The sequence below is a fragment of the Pseudonaja textilis genome, unplaced genomic scaffold, assembly GCF_049901715.1.
Source record: "Pseudonaja textilis isolate UNSWEBS1 unplaced genomic scaffold, rPseTex1.2 PTEXSCF22, whole genome shotgun sequence".
In the NCBI taxonomy this organism is placed as follows: Eukaryota; Metazoa; Chordata; class Lepidosauria; order Squamata; family Elapidae; genus Pseudonaja; species Pseudonaja textilis.
The window spans coordinates 930,529-948,888 of NW_028262865.1; the positions used below are offsets into that span (position 1 = coordinate 930,529).

An 18,360-nucleotide genomic window follows, 5' to 3' on the forward strand; every position below is an offset into this window, starting at 1 on the left:
TCCAACCCTTTGAAACTCTGTGACGCTCTGATTCTGCCAGGGGTCTATAGGACGGCTTGAGCGGTGGGAAGGGGAGGGGCTGGGCAGGGGGTGTTGGGCTAGATGACCTCCAGGGTCCCTTTGGACTGGGGGGTCTGTAGAATGGGCTGGGAAGGAGGAGACTTCCTCCTTTGGGGTTGTTCGCTTTGCCCTCCCTTTTTCTTTCCTTCCTCCCTTCCTTCCCTCCTTCCTTCTTCCCTTCCTCCTTTCCTTTCCTTCTTTCCTCCTTTCCCTTCCTCCTTTCCTCCTTTCCTTCTTCCCTTCTTTCCCTTCCCTTCCTCCTTTCCTTCCTTCCTTTCCTCCTTTCCTTTCCTCCTTTCCTCCTTTCCTTCTTCCCTTCTTTCCCTTCCCTTCCTCCTTTCCTTTCCTTCTTCCCTCCTTTCCCTTCCCTTCCTCCTTTCCTTTCCTTCTTTCCTCCTTTCCTTTCCTTCTTTCTTCCTTTCCCTTCCTCCAGAATGGAATGGGGATGGGGGGTGGGGAGGCTTCTGGTCAGGACCGGTGTGGCTCTTGGGGTATCTAAGATGGCCGACCGTTCCAGACAAAATGGCTGCCCTGCCTCCTCTCTGACCTGCTCCTTGCTTCCCTTTCAGGGGCCCATGGAGGACCAGCGAGGGGCCGAAGCCAAGGAAGACGGTGAGGGGCACCACAGGGGGACGCTTGGCCTCGGGGGAGTGGCTGTTGAAGCAGGGCATGGAACAGGAGGGGACCTCGGAGGTCATCTAGTCTGGCCCCCTGCATGAGCACGAGACACCCCCCCCACCGAATCCTAGAATCCTGGAAAGGAACCTCGGAGGCCTTCTAGCCTGAGCCCCTGACCCCTGGCTCGAGCGGGAGGACAAAATGAGGGAGGGGGACCGCGGAGCTCATGTAGCCCAGCCCCCTGCCCAAAGCAGAAGACCCAATACCATTTCAGACCAAGTGCCTCTCCGGTCTCTTCTAAAAAGAGATGGGAGAGCCACAAATTCTAGTGGCAAGCTGTTCCACTGGTTAATTCTCACTATCTATCTATCTATCTATCTATCTATCTATCTATCTATCTATCTATCCATCCATCTATTTATATATCTATCTACATCTACCATCTATCTTTGTCTATCGTCAAACTATCATCAATATCATCCATCCACCTACCTCTATCTATATCTATCTATCTATCTATCTATCTATCTATCTATCTATCTATCTATCTATCTATCTATCTATCTATCTATCTATCTATCTATCTATCTATCTATCCTCTTTCTATCCATCCATCCATCCATCATCTGTATCAATCCATCTATCCATCTATTTATATATCTATCTACATCTACCATCTATCTTTGTCTATCATCAATCATCAATATCATCTATCCACCTACATCTATCTATCTATCTATCTATCTATCTATCTATCTATCTATCTATTTCCATCTCTATCTCTGTACCTCTATCTGTCTGTCAGTCTGTCTGTCTATCTACCTACCTACCTACCTACCTACCTCTATCCATCTCTATCTATCCATCTATCTCTCTCTCTCTCTCTCTCTCTATCTCTTCTATCTATCTATCTATTTCCATCTCTATACCTCTATCTGTCTGTCAGTCTGTCTATCTACCTACCTACCTAACTAACTACCTACCTATTTATCTCTATCCATCTCTATCTATATATCCATCTATCCATCTATCTATCTATCTATCTATCTATCTATCTATCTATCTATCTATCTATCTATCATCTCTCTCTCTCCACCCGTTGAATCCATGCCCTCAATTCCATCCAGCGGTGTAACTACACTCCGCCCTAACGCCGTCTCTCTGTCTTTTCAAACTCCCAGGGGACGATGCCGAACTCATCCTGATCGGAAAGTCTGGCGGCGGGAAGAGTGCGACAGGCAACACCATCCTCGGCCGACCGGCGTTCGAGTCCCACTTGGCGGCCAAGAACACCACCGTCGAGTGTCAAAGGGCGCAGGAAACTTGGAAGGGGAAGACGATTTCCGTCCTCGACACGCCCGCTCTGTTCGACGCCGAAAAGACGGAGACCTCCCTGGAAAAGCAGCTCGAAAGCTGCCATCAGATGTGCCGCACCGGTCTCCACGCCTTCATTTTGGTCACCCAGGTGGGACGCTTCACCGCCGAAGACGCGGCCGCCGCCAAGCAGGTCCGGAAACTCTTCGGGGACAAGTCCGCCTCCCGGACCATCATCCTGTTCACCTACAAGGAGGACCTGGGAGGGGACGACCTGGAGACGTACGTCGGCGAGGCCACGAACAAACACCTGTGTAAGCTGATCAAGAAGTGCAACCGTTGCTTGTGCGGGTTCAACAACAAGGCCGAGGGAGGCGAGCGGGAGGAGCAGGTCGACAAGCTGATGAAGATGGTGGAGGAGATCACCAAGGAGAATCAAGGGGAGCCGTATGTCATCCCGGAAGGCCCCGTGAAATCAAACCTCTTGTCCAAACAATTGAAGTGGATCAAAGAATTTAAGGTTAAATCTTGAGAGAATGTCCAGGGTTCCGACGGACGCCCGAATGAATTCATGAGCCTCTAGCCAAGTATCGAAAGAAATCCAATGATTTATTAGGAGCACTTTCCCCAAGGGCGGTCGGCTCGGCCCTCTGTAATTTCCTGCCAGCCTATGACCTTCCCTCCCTTCTTCCTTCCTTCCTTCCTTCCCATCCATGCTCTTTTCCTTCCTTCTTTCTTGCCTTCCTTTTTACTCCCCTTTCTTTTTCTCCTTTTTTTCCTTTTTTGGGGGTTTCTTTCTTCCCTTCCTTCCTTTTTACTCCCACTTTCCTTCTTCGTTCTTCCCCTCCCTCCCTTTTGTTCCTTCCTTCCTTCTTCTCTCCTTCCTTCCTTCCTTTCCACCCACCATTCCTTCCTTCTGTTCCTTCTCTTTCCTTTTCCTTTTTACTCCCTTTTCTTTCTTTCTCCTTGTTTCTTTCTTTTGCCTTTCTTAGTTTCTTTCCTTCCTTCCTTCCTTTTTACCCCCCTTTCCTTCTTCGTTCTTCCCCTCCCTCCCTTTTGTTCCTTCCTACCTTCTTCTCTCCTTCCTTCCTTCCTTTCCACCCATTCCTTCCTTCTGTTCCTTCTTTCCTTTTCCTTTTTACTCCTTTTCTTTCTTTCTCCTTGTTTATTTCTTTTGCCTTTCTTAGTTTCTTTCCTTCCTTCCTTTTTACTCCCACTTTCCTTCTTTGTTCTTCCCCTCCCTCCCTTTTGTTCCTTCCTTACTTCCTACCTTCTTCAGTCCTTCCTTCTTTGCTCCTTCCTTCCTTCCTTTCCACCCACCCACCTTTCCTTCCTTCTGTTCCTTCTCTTTCCTTCCTTCCTTTTTACTCCCTTTTCTTTCTCGTTTCTTTCTTTTGCCTTTTTCTTTCTTAGTTTCTTTCCTTCCTTTCTTTTTACTCCCCCTCTTCTTTCTTTATTACTCCTTGTTTCTTTCTTTTGCCTTTCTTAGTTTCTTTCCTTCCTTCCTTTTTACTCCCACTTTCCTTCTTTCCCCCCTCCCTCATTTCCTTCCTTCCTTCCTTCCTTCCTTCCTTCCTTCCTTTTTAACCCCCTTTCCTTCCTTCCTTCTTCCTTCCTTTCCTTCCTTCCTTCCTTCCTTCCTTCCTTCCTTCCTTCCTTCCATTCCTTCCATTCCTTCCTTCTTTCCTTCCTTCCTTTTTACTCCCCCTTTTCTTTCTTTCTCCTTGTTTCTGTCTTTTGCCTTTCTTAGTTTCTTTCCTTCCTTCCTTCCTTTTTACTCCCACTTTCCTTCTTCCTTCTTTCCCACCCTCCCTCCTTTTCTTCCTTCCTTCCTTCCTCTCCACCCACCCGCCTTTCCTTCCTTCCTTCTGTTCCTTCCTTCCTTTTTACTCCCCCCTTTTCTTTCTCTTCTCTTTCTTTTTCCTTTCTTTTCCTTCCTTCCTTCCTTCCTTTCTCCACCCCGGCCCCACCCCCTCCTCCCGCCAAGTCTGGGTGCCGCCTCTCTGCTCTGCCATGAATCAGAAGAGATCACAGGTCATAAATCACCTTCTCCAACCGAAGGACTTTTCCCGGGGCGGTAGGAAACACGCCTCTCCGTCTGGCTCTTGGTCACCTGGGACTCAGTCTGGAGGACGGGATGGGTGGAAGGAGCTTCTGGGGGTGGCAACCAAACTGCTCCGTCCCGTCTCCCTCTCCGCCCCTCCTTCTTATGGCCACTCAAGAGCAGGCCAAGAATGCTTTCCGAGTTGACGGATGGATTGTTTTCGGGAGTTCCTTCCTCTCCTTTTCGGATGGTCGCTTCTTCCCCGCCTCCCTGGCGATGGCCGCTGGGGGGGAATACACGTAGATCCGTGTGCACGCGGTGTATTGCTGTCTCCCCTGCGTGGCTAGTGAGCTGCCACGGGGGGGTGGGGGGGGAGCAGATCTCCGGGCGGTGAGATTTGCTCGGGCCTTTGTCCGTAGGCAATGGCCAAAGTGCAGTGGGGGACATCCGGCTGGCGAGGCGGTGTTGCGAGTCGTCTCCGCCACAATTTGGGTGTGGTTCCCCACGGGTGGTGGGTGTGGCGAGGGACGACTCCCCCGCTTCCCGGCCGATGTCACGGAAGAATCCAGCCGCTCTAGCGGGTCCCCTTCAAACGGGGAGCACTCGATTTGCCCCAAGCGCTAGCCCGGCGGAGACACGCATGTGCCGCTGGACTCCACCAGTGGACAAGTCGAACGGCATGGACTCGCAAGGGTGCGCCTACCTGGCCCCGTCCCCTCGCGCGAGTCGAAGCTGCTGGCGCGACGGGCCCTGTTCTTCGCGCGACTTGGTTCGCCCTCCTCCCTCTCCCTCCGGGACAGGGCGAGCCTGCGGTGCAATTCAAGCGGCGAGACAACCCGGTTTCGGGGGAGCGGGTGCTCCACTCCAGACACGAGAATCCGACTGGGCTCTCATGAAAGACGCAATCAAAGCCCAGGAAAGAGCTTAGCCCACTTGCTCGTCGGAGAGAACTGGCTCGCTCGCTGATTGCCGGAGCCAGCGGTTCGGGTCCGAACGGGTCTGAACCGGGAGAATCCCACCCAAGAGGAGAGAAGTTGAGAGACAGCTAACCCGTCTTTCGAACTTCTGAGCCCCAAGTTTTGTCGAGTTGTACCACACTGTTGATGAGGTCCTTTTTGTGGGATCTGTTTCGAGGAGAAGCAAAAATCTCAAGATGAAAAAGGTGGAAAGGGTTTTTGGGGGTGGAGACTGGAATCTTGTTTGCCCCCTGGGATAATGTTTTTCCTCTGGAATCTACTTCTTGGAAATAAACGACATTTAAACCATCGTCTGGGCAGTTATGTTATTCCCTGAAATGGTGGTGTTACTTACTTCATGTGTTATGTATGTATGTCTATATGTCTATATCTATCAATATCTATCTATCCACCTTTGTCTCTCTCTCTCTTTCTCTCTGTCCATTTATCTTTAGCTAGCGAGCTAACACTATATCTATATCTTTCTCTAGGTCTATCCATCATCTATCTTTATATCTCGAAGTCTATATCTATTTATCTCTGTCTCTATCTCTATCTCCATCTATTTATCTATCTATATAACATCTATGCATCCATCCACTTATCTCTTTATCTCTAATCTCTATCCATCTATCTATCTCTGTATCTAGCTAACACTATATCTCTATCCATCTATCTTCATCTCTATCATCTATCTATCTATCTATCTATCTATCTATCTATCTATCTATCTATCTATCTATCTCCATCTATATGTCTGTCTGTCCATCCATCCATCCACCTATCTCTTTATCTCTCATTTCTATCCATTTATTTATCTATCTGTCCATCTATCATTATCTATATTTATATCATCTATTTATCTATCTTTATGTATATCTATCTATCTACTCTATCTACCTATCTATCTATCTATCTATCTATCTACCTATCTATATCTATCCATCCTATCTCTATACATCTATCTATTATCTATATCTATCTATCTCTATCTCTATCATCTATCTATCATCTATCTATCTCTATCTATCTCTATATCTATCTATCTATCTATCTATCTATCTATCTATCTATCTATCTATCTATCTATCTATCTATCTATCTATCTATATCTCTCTATCTATCTATCTATCTATCTATCTATCTATCTATCTATCTATCTATCTATCTATCTATCTATATCTATCCATCTCTATCTCTATACATCTATCTATCTATCTATCTATCTATCCTCTTTCTGTCATCTATCTATCTCTGTTTCTATCCATTTATCCATCTATTTATCATTCCTCTTCCTCCCCTTCTTCTTCTTCTTCCTCTTCCTCCTCCTTTTACAAACCCGACTCCTTTCCGGCCCCAATGATGTTACCTAGTTGGGTCATAAAAGAACTGGAAGCAAAACGAATATCACAGGGGCTGCTCCAAAGAAGAGGTGTGTGTGTGTGTGTGTGTGTGGGAGCGGGTGGGTGTGACCAGAAGGCAGGACCAGAAGCAACGGATGGAAACTGATCCAGGAGAGAAGCAACCTGCAATGAAGAGGAAACATCCCCACAGGCAGGACCCTTGGCCCGTCGTGGAACTGCTCGCCACCAGAAGTTGGGGAGCTCCATCGCTGGAGGGTTTTTAAAGCAGAGATTGGAGAGCCCTTTGTCCAGCATGGTATTGAGTCTCCTGCTTGAGAAGGGGGTGGGTTGGACTAGAGGACCTCTGAGGACCCTTCCAACTCTCTCATTCTGGGATTCTGTCCGGGGCTCCTGCTTGAGGACATGGGGGTTGGACTAGAGGACCTCTGAGGATCCTTCCCATGCTGTGCTTCTGTTAAGGTCTCCTCTTTGAGCAAGGGGAGGGGGTGGATTAGTTGACTTCTGAGGTTCCCTTCCAACAGTTCTTCTGTTAAGGGTCTCCGCCTTGAGCAGGGGGTTGGACTAGAAGACCTCTGAGGTTCCTCCCGACTCTGATTCAGTAATTCTGCTGGGGCAGAGGGTTGGGCTGGATGACCTCCTAGGTGCCTTCCCAACTCTTAGGAGTCTCTTATATCTCCTGCTGGAGCGGGGGGGGGGTCGGGCTAGATGATCTCTGAGCCTCCTTTCCGTCCTCCTGGAAGTCACCTGTGCGAGGCAGGGTGGGGGTTGGGCTGGATGAGCTCCCAGGTCCCTTCCCAACTCTTAGGATTCTCTTATGTCTCCTGCTGGAGCAGGGGGTCAGGCTAGATGACCTCTGGCTTTTGGGAGAGAGGCTTGGGGTGGGGGAGGGAAGCGGCCGTTGGGCTTTGAAAAAGAGACAGAGCAAACCCGCCTGTTTCCTGTTGCTGGGCTCCTGGTGTCTCGCTCTGTGTGTGTGTGTGTGTGTGTGTGTGTGTGTGTGTGTGTGTGTGTGTTTTTGTGTGGGGGGGCTCTTTTCCTCTCTCCTTTTCTTTCCAGTCAAGTGATTTCTAGGCAGCCCAGCGAGACTTTTCCCTTCCTTTGGCTGTTGAGATGCGGCTGAAAATTCTCCCCCACCCTTCCTGCCATTGGGGAGGGGAAGAGCAGAGGGCTGGACTACATGACTTCCCAGGTCCCTTCCAGCTATGATTCTGTCAGGGGGCTACTGCTAGAGCAGGGGCTTGGTCTAGATGACCTCTGAGGTCCCTTCCGACTGTATGATTCTGTCAGGGGCTCCTCCTGGAGCAGGGGGCCATTTTGAGCCTTTATCAGGTCAAAAACAACCCAGAAAATGGCTCGAAAATGGCCTGAAGAACTGCCTGAGAAGGCCCTCAAGAATAGCCCCAAAAAAGCCGAAAAACAGCCTGAAAATGGGCCAAGAACCCCCAAAACTGCCTAAAAGTCATGAAAACGCCCCCAAAACTCCCTGAGATGGCCTGAAAAGCTACCTGAGAAATGGCCTGCAAATGGGCCAAAAAACTTCCCACAAAATGCCTGATAAATGGCCTGAAAAACTGCCTGAAAAGGCCCGAAAACTGCCTGAGAAATGGCTGAAAAATGGCCTGCAAATGGGCCAAAAATGCCCCCTAAAATGCCCGAAAAATGGCCTGAAGAACTGCCTGAAAAGGCCCGAAAAACTGACTGAGAAATGGCTAGAAAAACTGACTGAAAAGGCCCAAAAACTGACTGAAAAGGCCTGAAAATTGCTCGAGAATGTGTTGGGTATATGGATACACCAACCAGGTTTGGGTTGAATAAATATGTAAACCTAGGTTAAAGTGTCTTGTAGCTGGCACAAGAAACTGCAATGTCATTGTGGGTGCGGTTGCAGGCAGTAATAAAAGTAGAAAGGAAACGTAATAGATCCGGCTTCTGGATGCACCTGGTTCTGTTCCTGATCTGCTGCCTGTTGTGTGGAACGTTTATCTGCTTACTTTGAGGCTACTGTGCCAGATACCATTTCAAATGAACACAAAGACTGTTTGCTTGGTGAGCTGTGGATTCAGCGTTGTCTTTGAGATAAAGGTATCGGAGGAGAAGATTTACAAGCAGATAGGACATTGTATTTACTGTTAATGGACTTGATAACTGGATGGATATACTGGATAATGATATATGGACTGAATGACACTTCTTTAATCTCTGTGTGAATTAAATAACTATTTTAAAAACCACAAACAGTGTTTTTGTCTCCAGTGTGTGTATACTCTTGGGCCCACTCTCTCTCCATTTGCCTGCCTGGTTGAAATGGCTGTTTAAAAACAGCCAAATGGCTGAAAACATGCAAAGGCCAAGAATGGCCTGGAAATGGGCCAAAAACACTCCCCAAAACTCCCCCAAATGGCCCCTAAAACTTCCTGCAAAGGCCCCAAAACTGCCTGAGAAATGGCTAGAAAAACTGACTGCGAAATGGCTCAAAAACTGACTGAAAAGGCCCAAAAAACTGATTGAAAAGACCCCCAAACTGACTGAGAAAGGCCCCCAAAATGGCCTGAAGAACTGCCTGAAAAGGCCCCCAAAACTGCCTGATAAATGGCTAGAAAAGCTGCCTGAGAAATGGCTGGAAAAACTGCCTGAGAAATGGCTGAAAAATGGCCTGCAAATGGGCCAAAAATGCCCCCCAAAATGGCCTGAAGAACAGTCTCAAAATACCCCAAATACTGAGAAATGGCTAAAAAAAGCCTCCAAATGGGCCAAAAAAGCCCCTGAAAAATGGCCTGAAAAACTGACTGAAAAGGCCCAAAAAAACTGACTGCAAATGGGCCAAAAAGCCCCCCAAAACTGCCTGAAAAATGGACCCCCAAACTGCCTAGAAAAGGCCCCAAAAGCTGTCTAAAAAGGCCTGAAAAACTGCCTGAAAAATGGCTGAAAAACATCCTGCAAATAGGCCAAAAATGGCCTGGAATGGGCCAAAAACACTCCCCCTTGTGTTTGTGTGCCCGCTTGTATGTGTGTGTGTAAGGTGGGTGAGTGGGGCTCTTTTCCTCTCTCCTTTTCTTTCCACTCACGTGATTTCTAGGCATGGAGCAAGACTTTTCCCTTCCTTTGGCTGTTGAGATGCGGCTGAGAATTCCCCCAATCCTTCCTGCCATTGGGGAGGGAAGAGCAGAGGGCTGGACTACATGACCTCCCAGATCCCTTCCAGCTGTCATTCTATGCTTCAATCAAGGTCTGCAACTTGAACGGGGTTGGGCTAGATGACCTCCAAGGTCCCTTCCAACTGTATGATTCTGTCAGGGGCTCCTGCTGGAGCAGGGGATGGGCTAGATGACCTCCCAGATCCCTTCCTTTTTCTTCCTTTTAATTTCTTTCTAATTTCTTTCTTTCATTCCCTCCTTCCTTTTTACTCCCCCTTTCTCATTCTTTCTTCTTTTTCCTTCCTTTTTTCTTTCTTGTTTTTCTTTCTTTCCCTCCTTTCTTTCATTCCTTCCTTTTACTCTCCCTTTTCTTTCTTTCTTTCTTTCTTTCTTTCTTTTTCTTTCTTTCTCTTTCTGTCTTTGTTTCTTTCTTTTTTTTCTTTCTCTTTTTCTTTCTTTTTTCTTTCTAGTTTTCCTTTCTTTCCTCCTTCCTTCCTTCCTTTCCTTCCTTCCTTTTTACTCCCCCTTTTCTTTTCTTTCTTTCTTTCTTTCTTTCTTTCTTTCTTTCTTTCTTTCTTTCTTTCTTTCTTTCTTCTTTTTCTCTTTTTTCTTCCTTTTTCTTTCTTTCTAGTTTCTTTTCTTTCCCTCCTTTTTACTCCCCCTTTCTTTCTCTCTTTCTTTCTTTTTCTCCTTTTTTCTTGTGGTAATATATTTTATTAATCATTTTCTGTAAGTCCTTTGTACAGCCATTTCGCATAGATCTAGGGATTTGCAGACACTCCTGGTGGGGGCAGGATTGCCTTTGCTATGAGTGTTTCATCCTGTTTGATCTGCGGGCTTAGAAGGACCAGGGAAATAGGTGAAGGTTCAAGGTACACAGCAGAGACGTTCCCATGGGACTTTCCGTGCCTGTATGTTCTCATGGGACTTTCCGCAGCTGTATGTTCTCATCCTGTTGAGGTCATTGTTTTCAATTCTGTACTTTCGATTTCTTTCTTAAATAAATACTGCTGCCTGAGTTCGCTCGGGGCTGGCATTTGCTCAGACGTTTCCCTGCGTCTCATTTCAAGTGCCAGACCACCACAAGTGGTGACCCCGACGTGATAGCTTGGAAGAGCTATACGTTCCGACGTGATAGCTTGGAAGGCTATACGTTTCCCGCATCCTATACTCATCGTCGCGGACGTCGACTGGGCCCTCATCTTCTTCGCTGGACGGAGATAGATTCTTTTCGTGAGTATGGGGGGAGATCTCTCGAAGGCTCAGAAAGAGCACATCAGGGAATTGAGAGGGATCATTGGGAATAGTTTTGGGTTTGGAGTTCGTAGTAGAGGACATGCAATGGGAAAGAAAGAAATTGAGGACTTATTACAATATGTTTGGAAACATATTCAGTCATATCCAGAGGGAGGTGGTTATGGATGCGTTAGCTACTTATGAACAACCGCTCCTAGCACCCCCCGAAGAAGGTTTGCCGCCTTACCATGAGGTACGTTTATTGCCACCGACGGCACCTCCGGATAAATCCAGAGGACTGTCAGGCGCTGGAAATACTTTGTCAGAAGATAAGAGTTTACCTTTAAGGGTTCAGGTGGATGCAGCTACTGCAGCTATTCAAGAAGCAAAAATAGAGGGGAATTATCAGGAGATGATTTGGTGGAGTTTGGAGTAGAGATTCAACTTAATCCAGTAGAAATTGGCATGGACGCTGCATTAAATCCGCAGCGGGAGTGGAAGCCTTTACCTCTCAGAGTTTTAAAGGAAGTTAAGCAAGCAGCAAAAGAGTATGGTGTTAGATCGCCATATACTCAGGCATTGTTAGAAGCAGTTGGTTATGGAAATAAAATGATTCCGGCTGACTGGAAAGCTCTGTTGAATATGATTTTAACTCCAGCTCAATATTTGGTGTTAGATCAGAAATGGAGGCAGCTGGCAGTCCAGAGGGGAACAGCAAATGTTACCCCAGATCAGCTTTATGGAGCTGGTAATTATACAACAGTAGAACAACAGAGAGATGGAATGCCTGAGGAGGGGTTCGTTCTTCTCCCACAATTAATTTTCCAAGCCATGGGGGCTCTCCCTGACGGCGAAGGTGGTGAGAAGACCTTTACTAGCATCAAACAAGGGAACAATGAACCCTATGAAAATTTCATTAGCAGATTGAAAGTGGCTATTGAAAGGCAAATTGATAATCAATTCACCCGGAATGAATTGCTTTTGAAGTTAGCAGTAGAACAGGCTAATGCAGATTGCAGAAAGATTTTGAATCCACTTATAGTGAGTGGAGAGCGAGAAATCGCCGATTTAATTAATGCATGTAGAAAGGTGGGGAGTCAGACTTTTAACATGGAGACTTTAGCTCTGGCTCTGCAGGCAGGAAATGCTAAAAAAGGAACTTGTTTCAATTGTGGGAAGCCTGGACATTTTAAAGCGCAATGTCGGGCTCCTGGAGGGGGTCAAAGTCAGCAAAGTAAGAGATCAATGGGACAGGGTGTGACCTAAATCAGTATATCAGATGCTCCTACAGTCTTTACTGATGGAGGGAAAGTTTTTGGTGCTTGTGTTTGGAAAGATAAATCTGGAATTTGGCATACAAAAGTGACATCAGAGCAGAAGTCTGCCCAGCAGGCAGAACTTGCTGCTGTAGTTTTGGCTTTTCAAAATTTTCAAAATCAGGATTTTAATCTAATAGTGGATTCTTTGTATGTATATAATTTGTTACCCTTTGTAGCAGGTTCTTATTTGTCTCCTGGAATATCACCCAATATTCTATGTTTGCTTTTGTTGTTGCAAGGATGTTTGGAGCAGCGTGTGAATGTGTGTTTTATTGCTCATATTCGTAGTCATAGTAATTTGCCTGGAATTTTATCACAAGGCAATGCCAAAGCTGACAGTGCTGTAACTTCAGTTCTCACTGTCCAGCCATGGGACAGCCATAAGTTATTTTCATCAAAATGCTAAAGCGTTGGCACATCAATTCAAGCTTACTACTGCAGAAGCTGCTGCCATAATTCAACAATGTCCAACTTGTTCAAAGCAGGGCATGGCTATCCCTATGGGAGTCAACCCTAGGGGGTTGAAACCTTCAATGATTTGGCAAATGGATGTTACTCAGTATCCATCATTTGCACCTTGGAAGTATATACATGTGACTGTGGACACTTATTCAGGATTTCTAATGGCTACTCCTCAAAGAGGTGAAGCGGTTAAACATGTCATCAATCATTGCATTAAGACATTTTCAGTTGCTGGTACGCCTCAAACTTTAAAAACAGACAATGGTGCGGCTTATCGGAGCACAGTCTTTGATCAGTTTTGCAAACAGTGGTCCGTGGAACATAAATTTGGGATTCCATACAATTCCACAGGACAGGCTATTGTGGAGCGTTATAATGGCACGCTCAAGAACATGTTAGCTAAATTAAATAAAAAGGAGGGAAGCTCCTGGGGCTTCCGGCAATTCAAGATCATTTAAATCTAGCTTTGTATACTTTAAATTTTTAAATTTGTCTGGTAACCCCCTGCGAGTGCAGCCAGCAGGCATTTTCTTTTCCTTCTACAGATGCAGTGAGGCCTCAAGTGTTGGTGCGGTTCCTTCCGGATCCGGCATGGGTTCCTGCTGAGCTGATTACGTGGGGACGTGGTTATGCAGCAGTAGAACATCTTGGTCAAATTCGTTGGGTTCCTGGTCGATGCGTTCGGCCTGATCATTCGCAGCGCCTTCGCAGGCACCAGTGAAGGAGGTTTCGGAGGAGCAGGATGGCATTTCTGTGGTTCCTGATTCTGTTCCTGTGGTTCCTGACTCTCTTGATGCCGGCAGTCCAGGCGCGGCGCTGTGAAGGCTGGGAAAAGATGACTGCTTATCTGAGATTGCCAACTTGTATGCAGCAGGTTCCTTTGGGGAATCGGACTAAATTGATCTGCAAACAGCGGCATCCTTTGATTTTTCCAGCATATTGGTCCTGGCATAAGGATCAAGACATTCTTTACTCGGGACCTGATAAGGATATTATATCTTCAGCCTGTGCTACAACTCTGATCCTGTTTAATGTTTCTGTTTCAGACTATGGACAATATTGGTGTCAATTGGAGTTGCCTAAGTTACCTTACACAGACTCTCTTTCCATTCGTCTTATGCCTCCACGGACTCTAATACGGAGGCGGAGAGCTGCTATTATCTCAGAAACTAGAGACCTCGGAGATAATTTATGGAAAGAAAATTCCTACATCAAGGACGTTCGGATGGCGGCTAAGGGTTTAAATGTAACTAATTGTTGGCTTTGTATGCATGTACCTGGGTCTGGGAAAGGTGGAGTTTTGTTACATGGTGTTCCTTTGAATGAGCGAACCAGTACTACTTTAGGTACTTTTAATAATTTTAATCATTGGCTTTACTGGGGCCCGGACCCTGAAGAGTGGAATCAAACATTGTTCACAACAAAGGTAACTTTCACTACCAAAGCCTCGGTTTGTTATTACCGCCCCGCTGTAGGGACTCAATCTATTTTGCTGGGAAATACTACACTCTGTAAGAAGGTGATTCCTTTGCAGGGGGGATGTATGTCTTGTGTTGCCAGGAATAATATGGTGGATGGATGTAATGGGGTGATTCAGACATCATCCTCCTTGGACAAAGCGTTAAGGACTAAATTGGATTGTTGCATTAATCAGACAGTTACAAGCAGAACAGATATTCAACACGGAGCATATGTTCTCTGTACTTGGATGTGGTTAATGTGGAGTTGGGAAAGTGAGGCCTCCGACAATACCTATCATAAGCATTTAAAATACTTTCCTCTTCCGGATGGGTTATGGTTGCTATGTGGGGACGCTGCCTATCAACAATGGCCAAAGGATTGGTCTGGAGTGTGTACTATAGGATTTGTAATTCCTGTCATCTATAAATTAGAGGGTTTACCAATTGGGATGCGTATTCATAATCGAGAAGTTGATTCTGGCCTGACTGTGGGTGGTAATTTGTGGACTCAGATTTCTAGGGCAGCAATCCCACCTTTGGGAATAGCTATGAACTATGAAGATATTCATATTTTAAATAATTTTACTGTTGCTATGTTTAATGATACTGTTAAGAATATTAAGATGTTAAATGAAGAAGTGTCTGAAATTCGCCAAGTTACTTTACAAAATCGTTATGCTTTAGACATAATGTTAGCTGCTAAAGGAGGAGTTTGTGCTTTAATTCATTCACATTGTTGTGTTTTTATACATAATTATGAGCCTAACATTACAAGAACTGTTCATGATATGGAAGACCGCATAGCTGAACACGAAGCAGGAAAAGATGGCTTTAATAAGTCACTTTGGGCTTTGCTATGGGATTGGCTTCCTGACAGCTCATGGTTACGTTTATTGCTTCAATTAGTTGTAATAATTGTTATTATACTTATTATGTTATGTTGCTGTATTCAATGTATTCCTAATCTATTTCAAATGTGTACCTCAGCTTTTCAGCGTACGGGACCAAGTTGCGAGGGAACTGTGTATTATGCCACTAAAACACCCCCTATCTTTGAATAAATAAAAAAGGAGGGAATGTGGTAATATATCTTATTCATCATTTTCTGTAAGTCCTTCGTACAGCTAATGCATAGATCTGGGGATCTACAAACACTCCTGATGGGGGCAGTATTGCCTTTGTTATGGGTGTTTGGTCCTGTTTTGATTTGCGAAGCTTAGGAGGACCAGGAATGTAGGTAAGAGTTCACAGTGCACAGCCGAGCCATTCCCATGGGACCCTTCGTGCCTGTATATTCTCACGGGACTTTCCACAGCTGCCTATTTTCATTCGGTTGAGGTCATTGTTTTGATTCTGTACTTTGATTTCTTTCTTAATAAAAGCTGGTACCTGGGTTTCCTCAGGGCTGGCATTTGCTCAGACGGTTCTCTGCGTCTCATTTCAAGTGCCAGACCACCACAGGAAGGAGGGAGGGAGGAAGAGGAAGGGAGGGAGGAACGAAGGAGGGAAGGAAATAAGGGAGGAAGGAGGGAGGGAGGAAGAGGGGAAGGAAAATAGGAAGGGGAGGAAAGAAGGAGGGATGGAAATAAGGGAGGAATGAGGGAGGGGAGGAAGAGGGAAGGAAAATAGGGAGGAAAGAAGGAGGGAAGGAAATAAGGGAGGGAGGAGGGAGGGAGGAAGAGGGGAAGGAAAATAGGAAGGGAGGAAAGGAGGGATGGAAATAAGGGAGGGAGGAGGGAGGGAGGAAGAGGGGAAGGAAAATAGGGAGGAAAGAAGGAGGGAAGGAAAGAAGGGAGGAAGGAGGGAGGGAGGAAGAGGAAGGGAGGGAGGAGATAGGAAGGGAGGAAAGAAGGAGGGATGGAAAGGGGAGGGAGGAGGGAGGGAGGAAGAGGAAGGGAGGGAGGAGATAGGAAGGGAAGAAAGAAGGAGGGATGGAAAGAAGGGAGAAAGGAGGGAGGGAGGAAGAGGAAGGGAGGGAGGAGTTAGGAAGGGAGGAAAGAAGGAGGGATGGAAAGAAGGGAGGGAGGAGGGAGGGGAGGAAGAGGAAGGGAGGGAGGAGATAGGAAGGGAGGGAAGAAGGAGGGAAGGAAATAAGGGAGGGAAGAGGAAGGGAGGGAAGGAGATACAAGTGAACAACCAAAAAGGGTCCCTGGAGGTCAGCTAGCCCAACCCACCTGCCCCCTCCTCTGCCCTCCCCCAACCCCACCACCCCCAAATGCCCAAACTCCGCTCTCCCCCTCTTGAGGCCAGGAATGGGGAGGGGGCTTTTGTGCCTCCCTCCAACTCTGGAGAACCTTTGCAGCCCCTCCCCTTCTTTTCTTCTTCCCCACCCCCCCCCCCCATGGGATGGGAGGGAGGGAATTTGGGGAGGGGAGGGCTGGGCAGTCCCGTTAGAGGAGCCCCCACCCCCCACCTCCTCCTCCTCCCCCCCTTTGCCTGCGGGAGGGGGGAGGGGGACTTCGGAGGGAGGGAGGGAGAGAGCAACCGGAGTGCCTCCTTCTGGGATTGGGGGAGGACTCTAGAAAGAATATATATATGTATGTATGTATGTGTGTGTATATATATATGTGTGTGTGTGTGTGTGTGTGTATATATATATATATATATATATATACATATATATTTTTATATATTTATATTTATATATATACACACACACACACACACACACACACATATATATATATACACACACACACATATATATATATATACACACACATCTATCTATCATCTATCTATCTATCTATCTATCTATCTATCTATCTATCTATCTATCTCCCTCTCTCTATCACTTATCTACCTACCTATCATCTATCATTTATCTCTCTCTCTCTCTTTCTACCTATCATCTATCATTTCTATCTATCTATCCCTATATCTCTCTTATCATTTATCTACCTACGTATCATCTGTCATTTATCTCTCTCTCTCATCTATCTATCTATCTATCTATCTATCTATCTATCTATCTATCTAATCATCTATCTATCTATATCTAATCTATCTCTATCTAAATCTCTATCTCTACCATATATGTGTGTTTCATATATATATATGTGTCTGTGTGTGTGTGTTTTCTTAAATTTTTGCGGGTATCCTGTCATGCTTCTGTCTGTCTGTCCATCCATCCATCTATAGTTATGTATCCTATCCTCCATCTGTCTCTATCACCCACCCATCCACCTATCTATCCCTCTCTTTTTCTCTCTTTCTCTCTCTTTCTCTATCTATCTCCATCTCTCTTTCTCTCTCTTTCTCTTTCTCTCTCTCTCTCTCCTTGCTCCCTCCATCCCCCCTCCACTTTCTCTGTCAAAAACTGAATCCATGCCCTGAATTCCATTCCAGCGGTGTAACTACACTCCGCCCTAACGCCGTCTCCCTGTCTCTTCCAACTCCCAGAGGACGATGCCGAACTCTGGCTCATCCTGGTCGGAAAGTCGGGCGGTGGGAAAAGAGCCACGGCAACACCATCCTCGGACGGAAGGAGTTTGAGTCCTCCGTGTCAGCCAAGACCACCACCCTGAGCTGCCAGAGGGGGCAGGGAAGCTGGCAGGACACGGCGGTCTCACGTGGTCGACACCCCGGCCTGTTCGACACTGGCGACTACACGGAGATCGAGCAACGGAGATCCTGGCTTGCGTCAACTTCTCCCAGCCCGGCCCCATGCCCTGATCTTGGTCACCCGGGTGGGACGCTTCACCGCATGAAGACGCCGTCGCCGCCAAGTGCGTCTGGGATATCTTTGGGCCCGAATCCGCCTGGCACACCGTCGTCCTCTTCACCAGCGTGGAGAATCTGGGAGGGACCCGCTGCAGGAATACGTCCATAGCGCCGACAGGCCGGGACCTGCACGAACTGATCCGGCGGTGCGGGCACCCGCTTCTGCGGTTTCAACAACGGGGCAGTGGGCGCTGAGCAGGCAAGGCAGGTGTCCGAGCTGATGGCGATAGTGAGGAGAACCGTTGTCCAGAATGGCGGGCGGTACTACGTCAACCGGCTGTATATGGAGCCCAACCTGAGGATGCCATCGTCCAGGTTTTCGTGGCGGAGAACCGCAACGCTCGCAAAATGGCCAAAAAATTTGGGTGGTTGAGAGGAAAGATCGTCGTCGCGGTAATCATCGCTCTCTGTTTCGTCACCTCCATATATATTATAGTCCAACTATCTTAAATGCTGCTTGCGATGACCCAGAAAGGGCGTGGCACCAAGGCCACCCCAGTCAGAGAAGCCAGAAGAATCCCTTTATTATCTCCAACTCAACCTTCAGGCTGGAGGAGAAAAAAAAAAAAGTTCTCCCAGGAAGAGCTTTTTGACTCAGTCCAAAACAAGGTCAACACAAACTGTCACTTAAAATCCAAACACACCAAATGGAAGGACTTAAGCCTGAGGA

The 18,360-nt window shown here is 46.7% G+C and overlaps 5 protein-coding genes and 1 pseudogene across 11 annotated transcripts in view; 2 read left to right on the forward strand and 4 right to left on the reverse strand.

The window, feature by feature from the left end:
- The window catches only part of LOC113455043 (GTPase IMAP family member 5-like), a 63,472-nt gene extending 60,382 nt beyond the window's left edge, over nt 1-3,090 (forward strand). Inside the window, exons 2-3 of one of the 2 annotated variants that reach the window (XM_087918954.1) lie at nt 630-672; nt 1,860-3,052. In XM_087918954.1, the coding sequence (XP_087775080.1) occupies nt 636-672; nt 1,860-2,524 (702 nt within the window). In that variant the 5' untranslated portion in view covers nt 630-635 and the 3' untranslated portion in view covers nt 2,525-3,052. Of the gene's footprint in view, nt 1-629; nt 673-1,859 lie in introns of both variants that reach the window. The other variant, XM_087918955.1, reaches the window with a different exon arrangement.
- Nucleotides 1-18,360, reverse strand: part of LOC113454141 (GTPase IMAP family member 8-like) — a 169,970-nt gene that overhangs the window by 111,298 nt on the left and 40,312 nt on the right.
- Nucleotides 1-18,360, reverse strand: part of LOC113454669 (NAD(P)(+)--arginine ADP-ribosyltransferase 2-like) — a 282,768-nt gene that overhangs the window by 99,197 nt on the left and 165,211 nt on the right. The gene's annotated exons all lie outside the window — the stretch shown is intronic.
- LOC148123724 (GTPase IMAP family member 5-like) overlaps nt 1-18,360 on the forward strand; it is a 373,254-nt pseudogene that overhangs the window by 98,542 nt on the left and 256,352 nt on the right. The gene's annotated exons all lie outside the window — the stretch shown is intronic.
- Nucleotides 1-18,360, reverse strand: part of LOC148123726 (GTPase IMAP family member 9-like) — a 317,013-nt gene that overhangs the window by 87,040 nt on the left and 211,613 nt on the right. The gene's annotated exons all lie outside the window — the stretch shown is intronic.
- The window catches only part of LOC148123727 (GTPase IMAP family member 9-like), a 259,666-nt gene that overhangs the window by 29,671 nt on the left and 211,635 nt on the right, over nt 1-18,360 (reverse strand). The gene's annotated exons all lie outside the window — the stretch shown is intronic.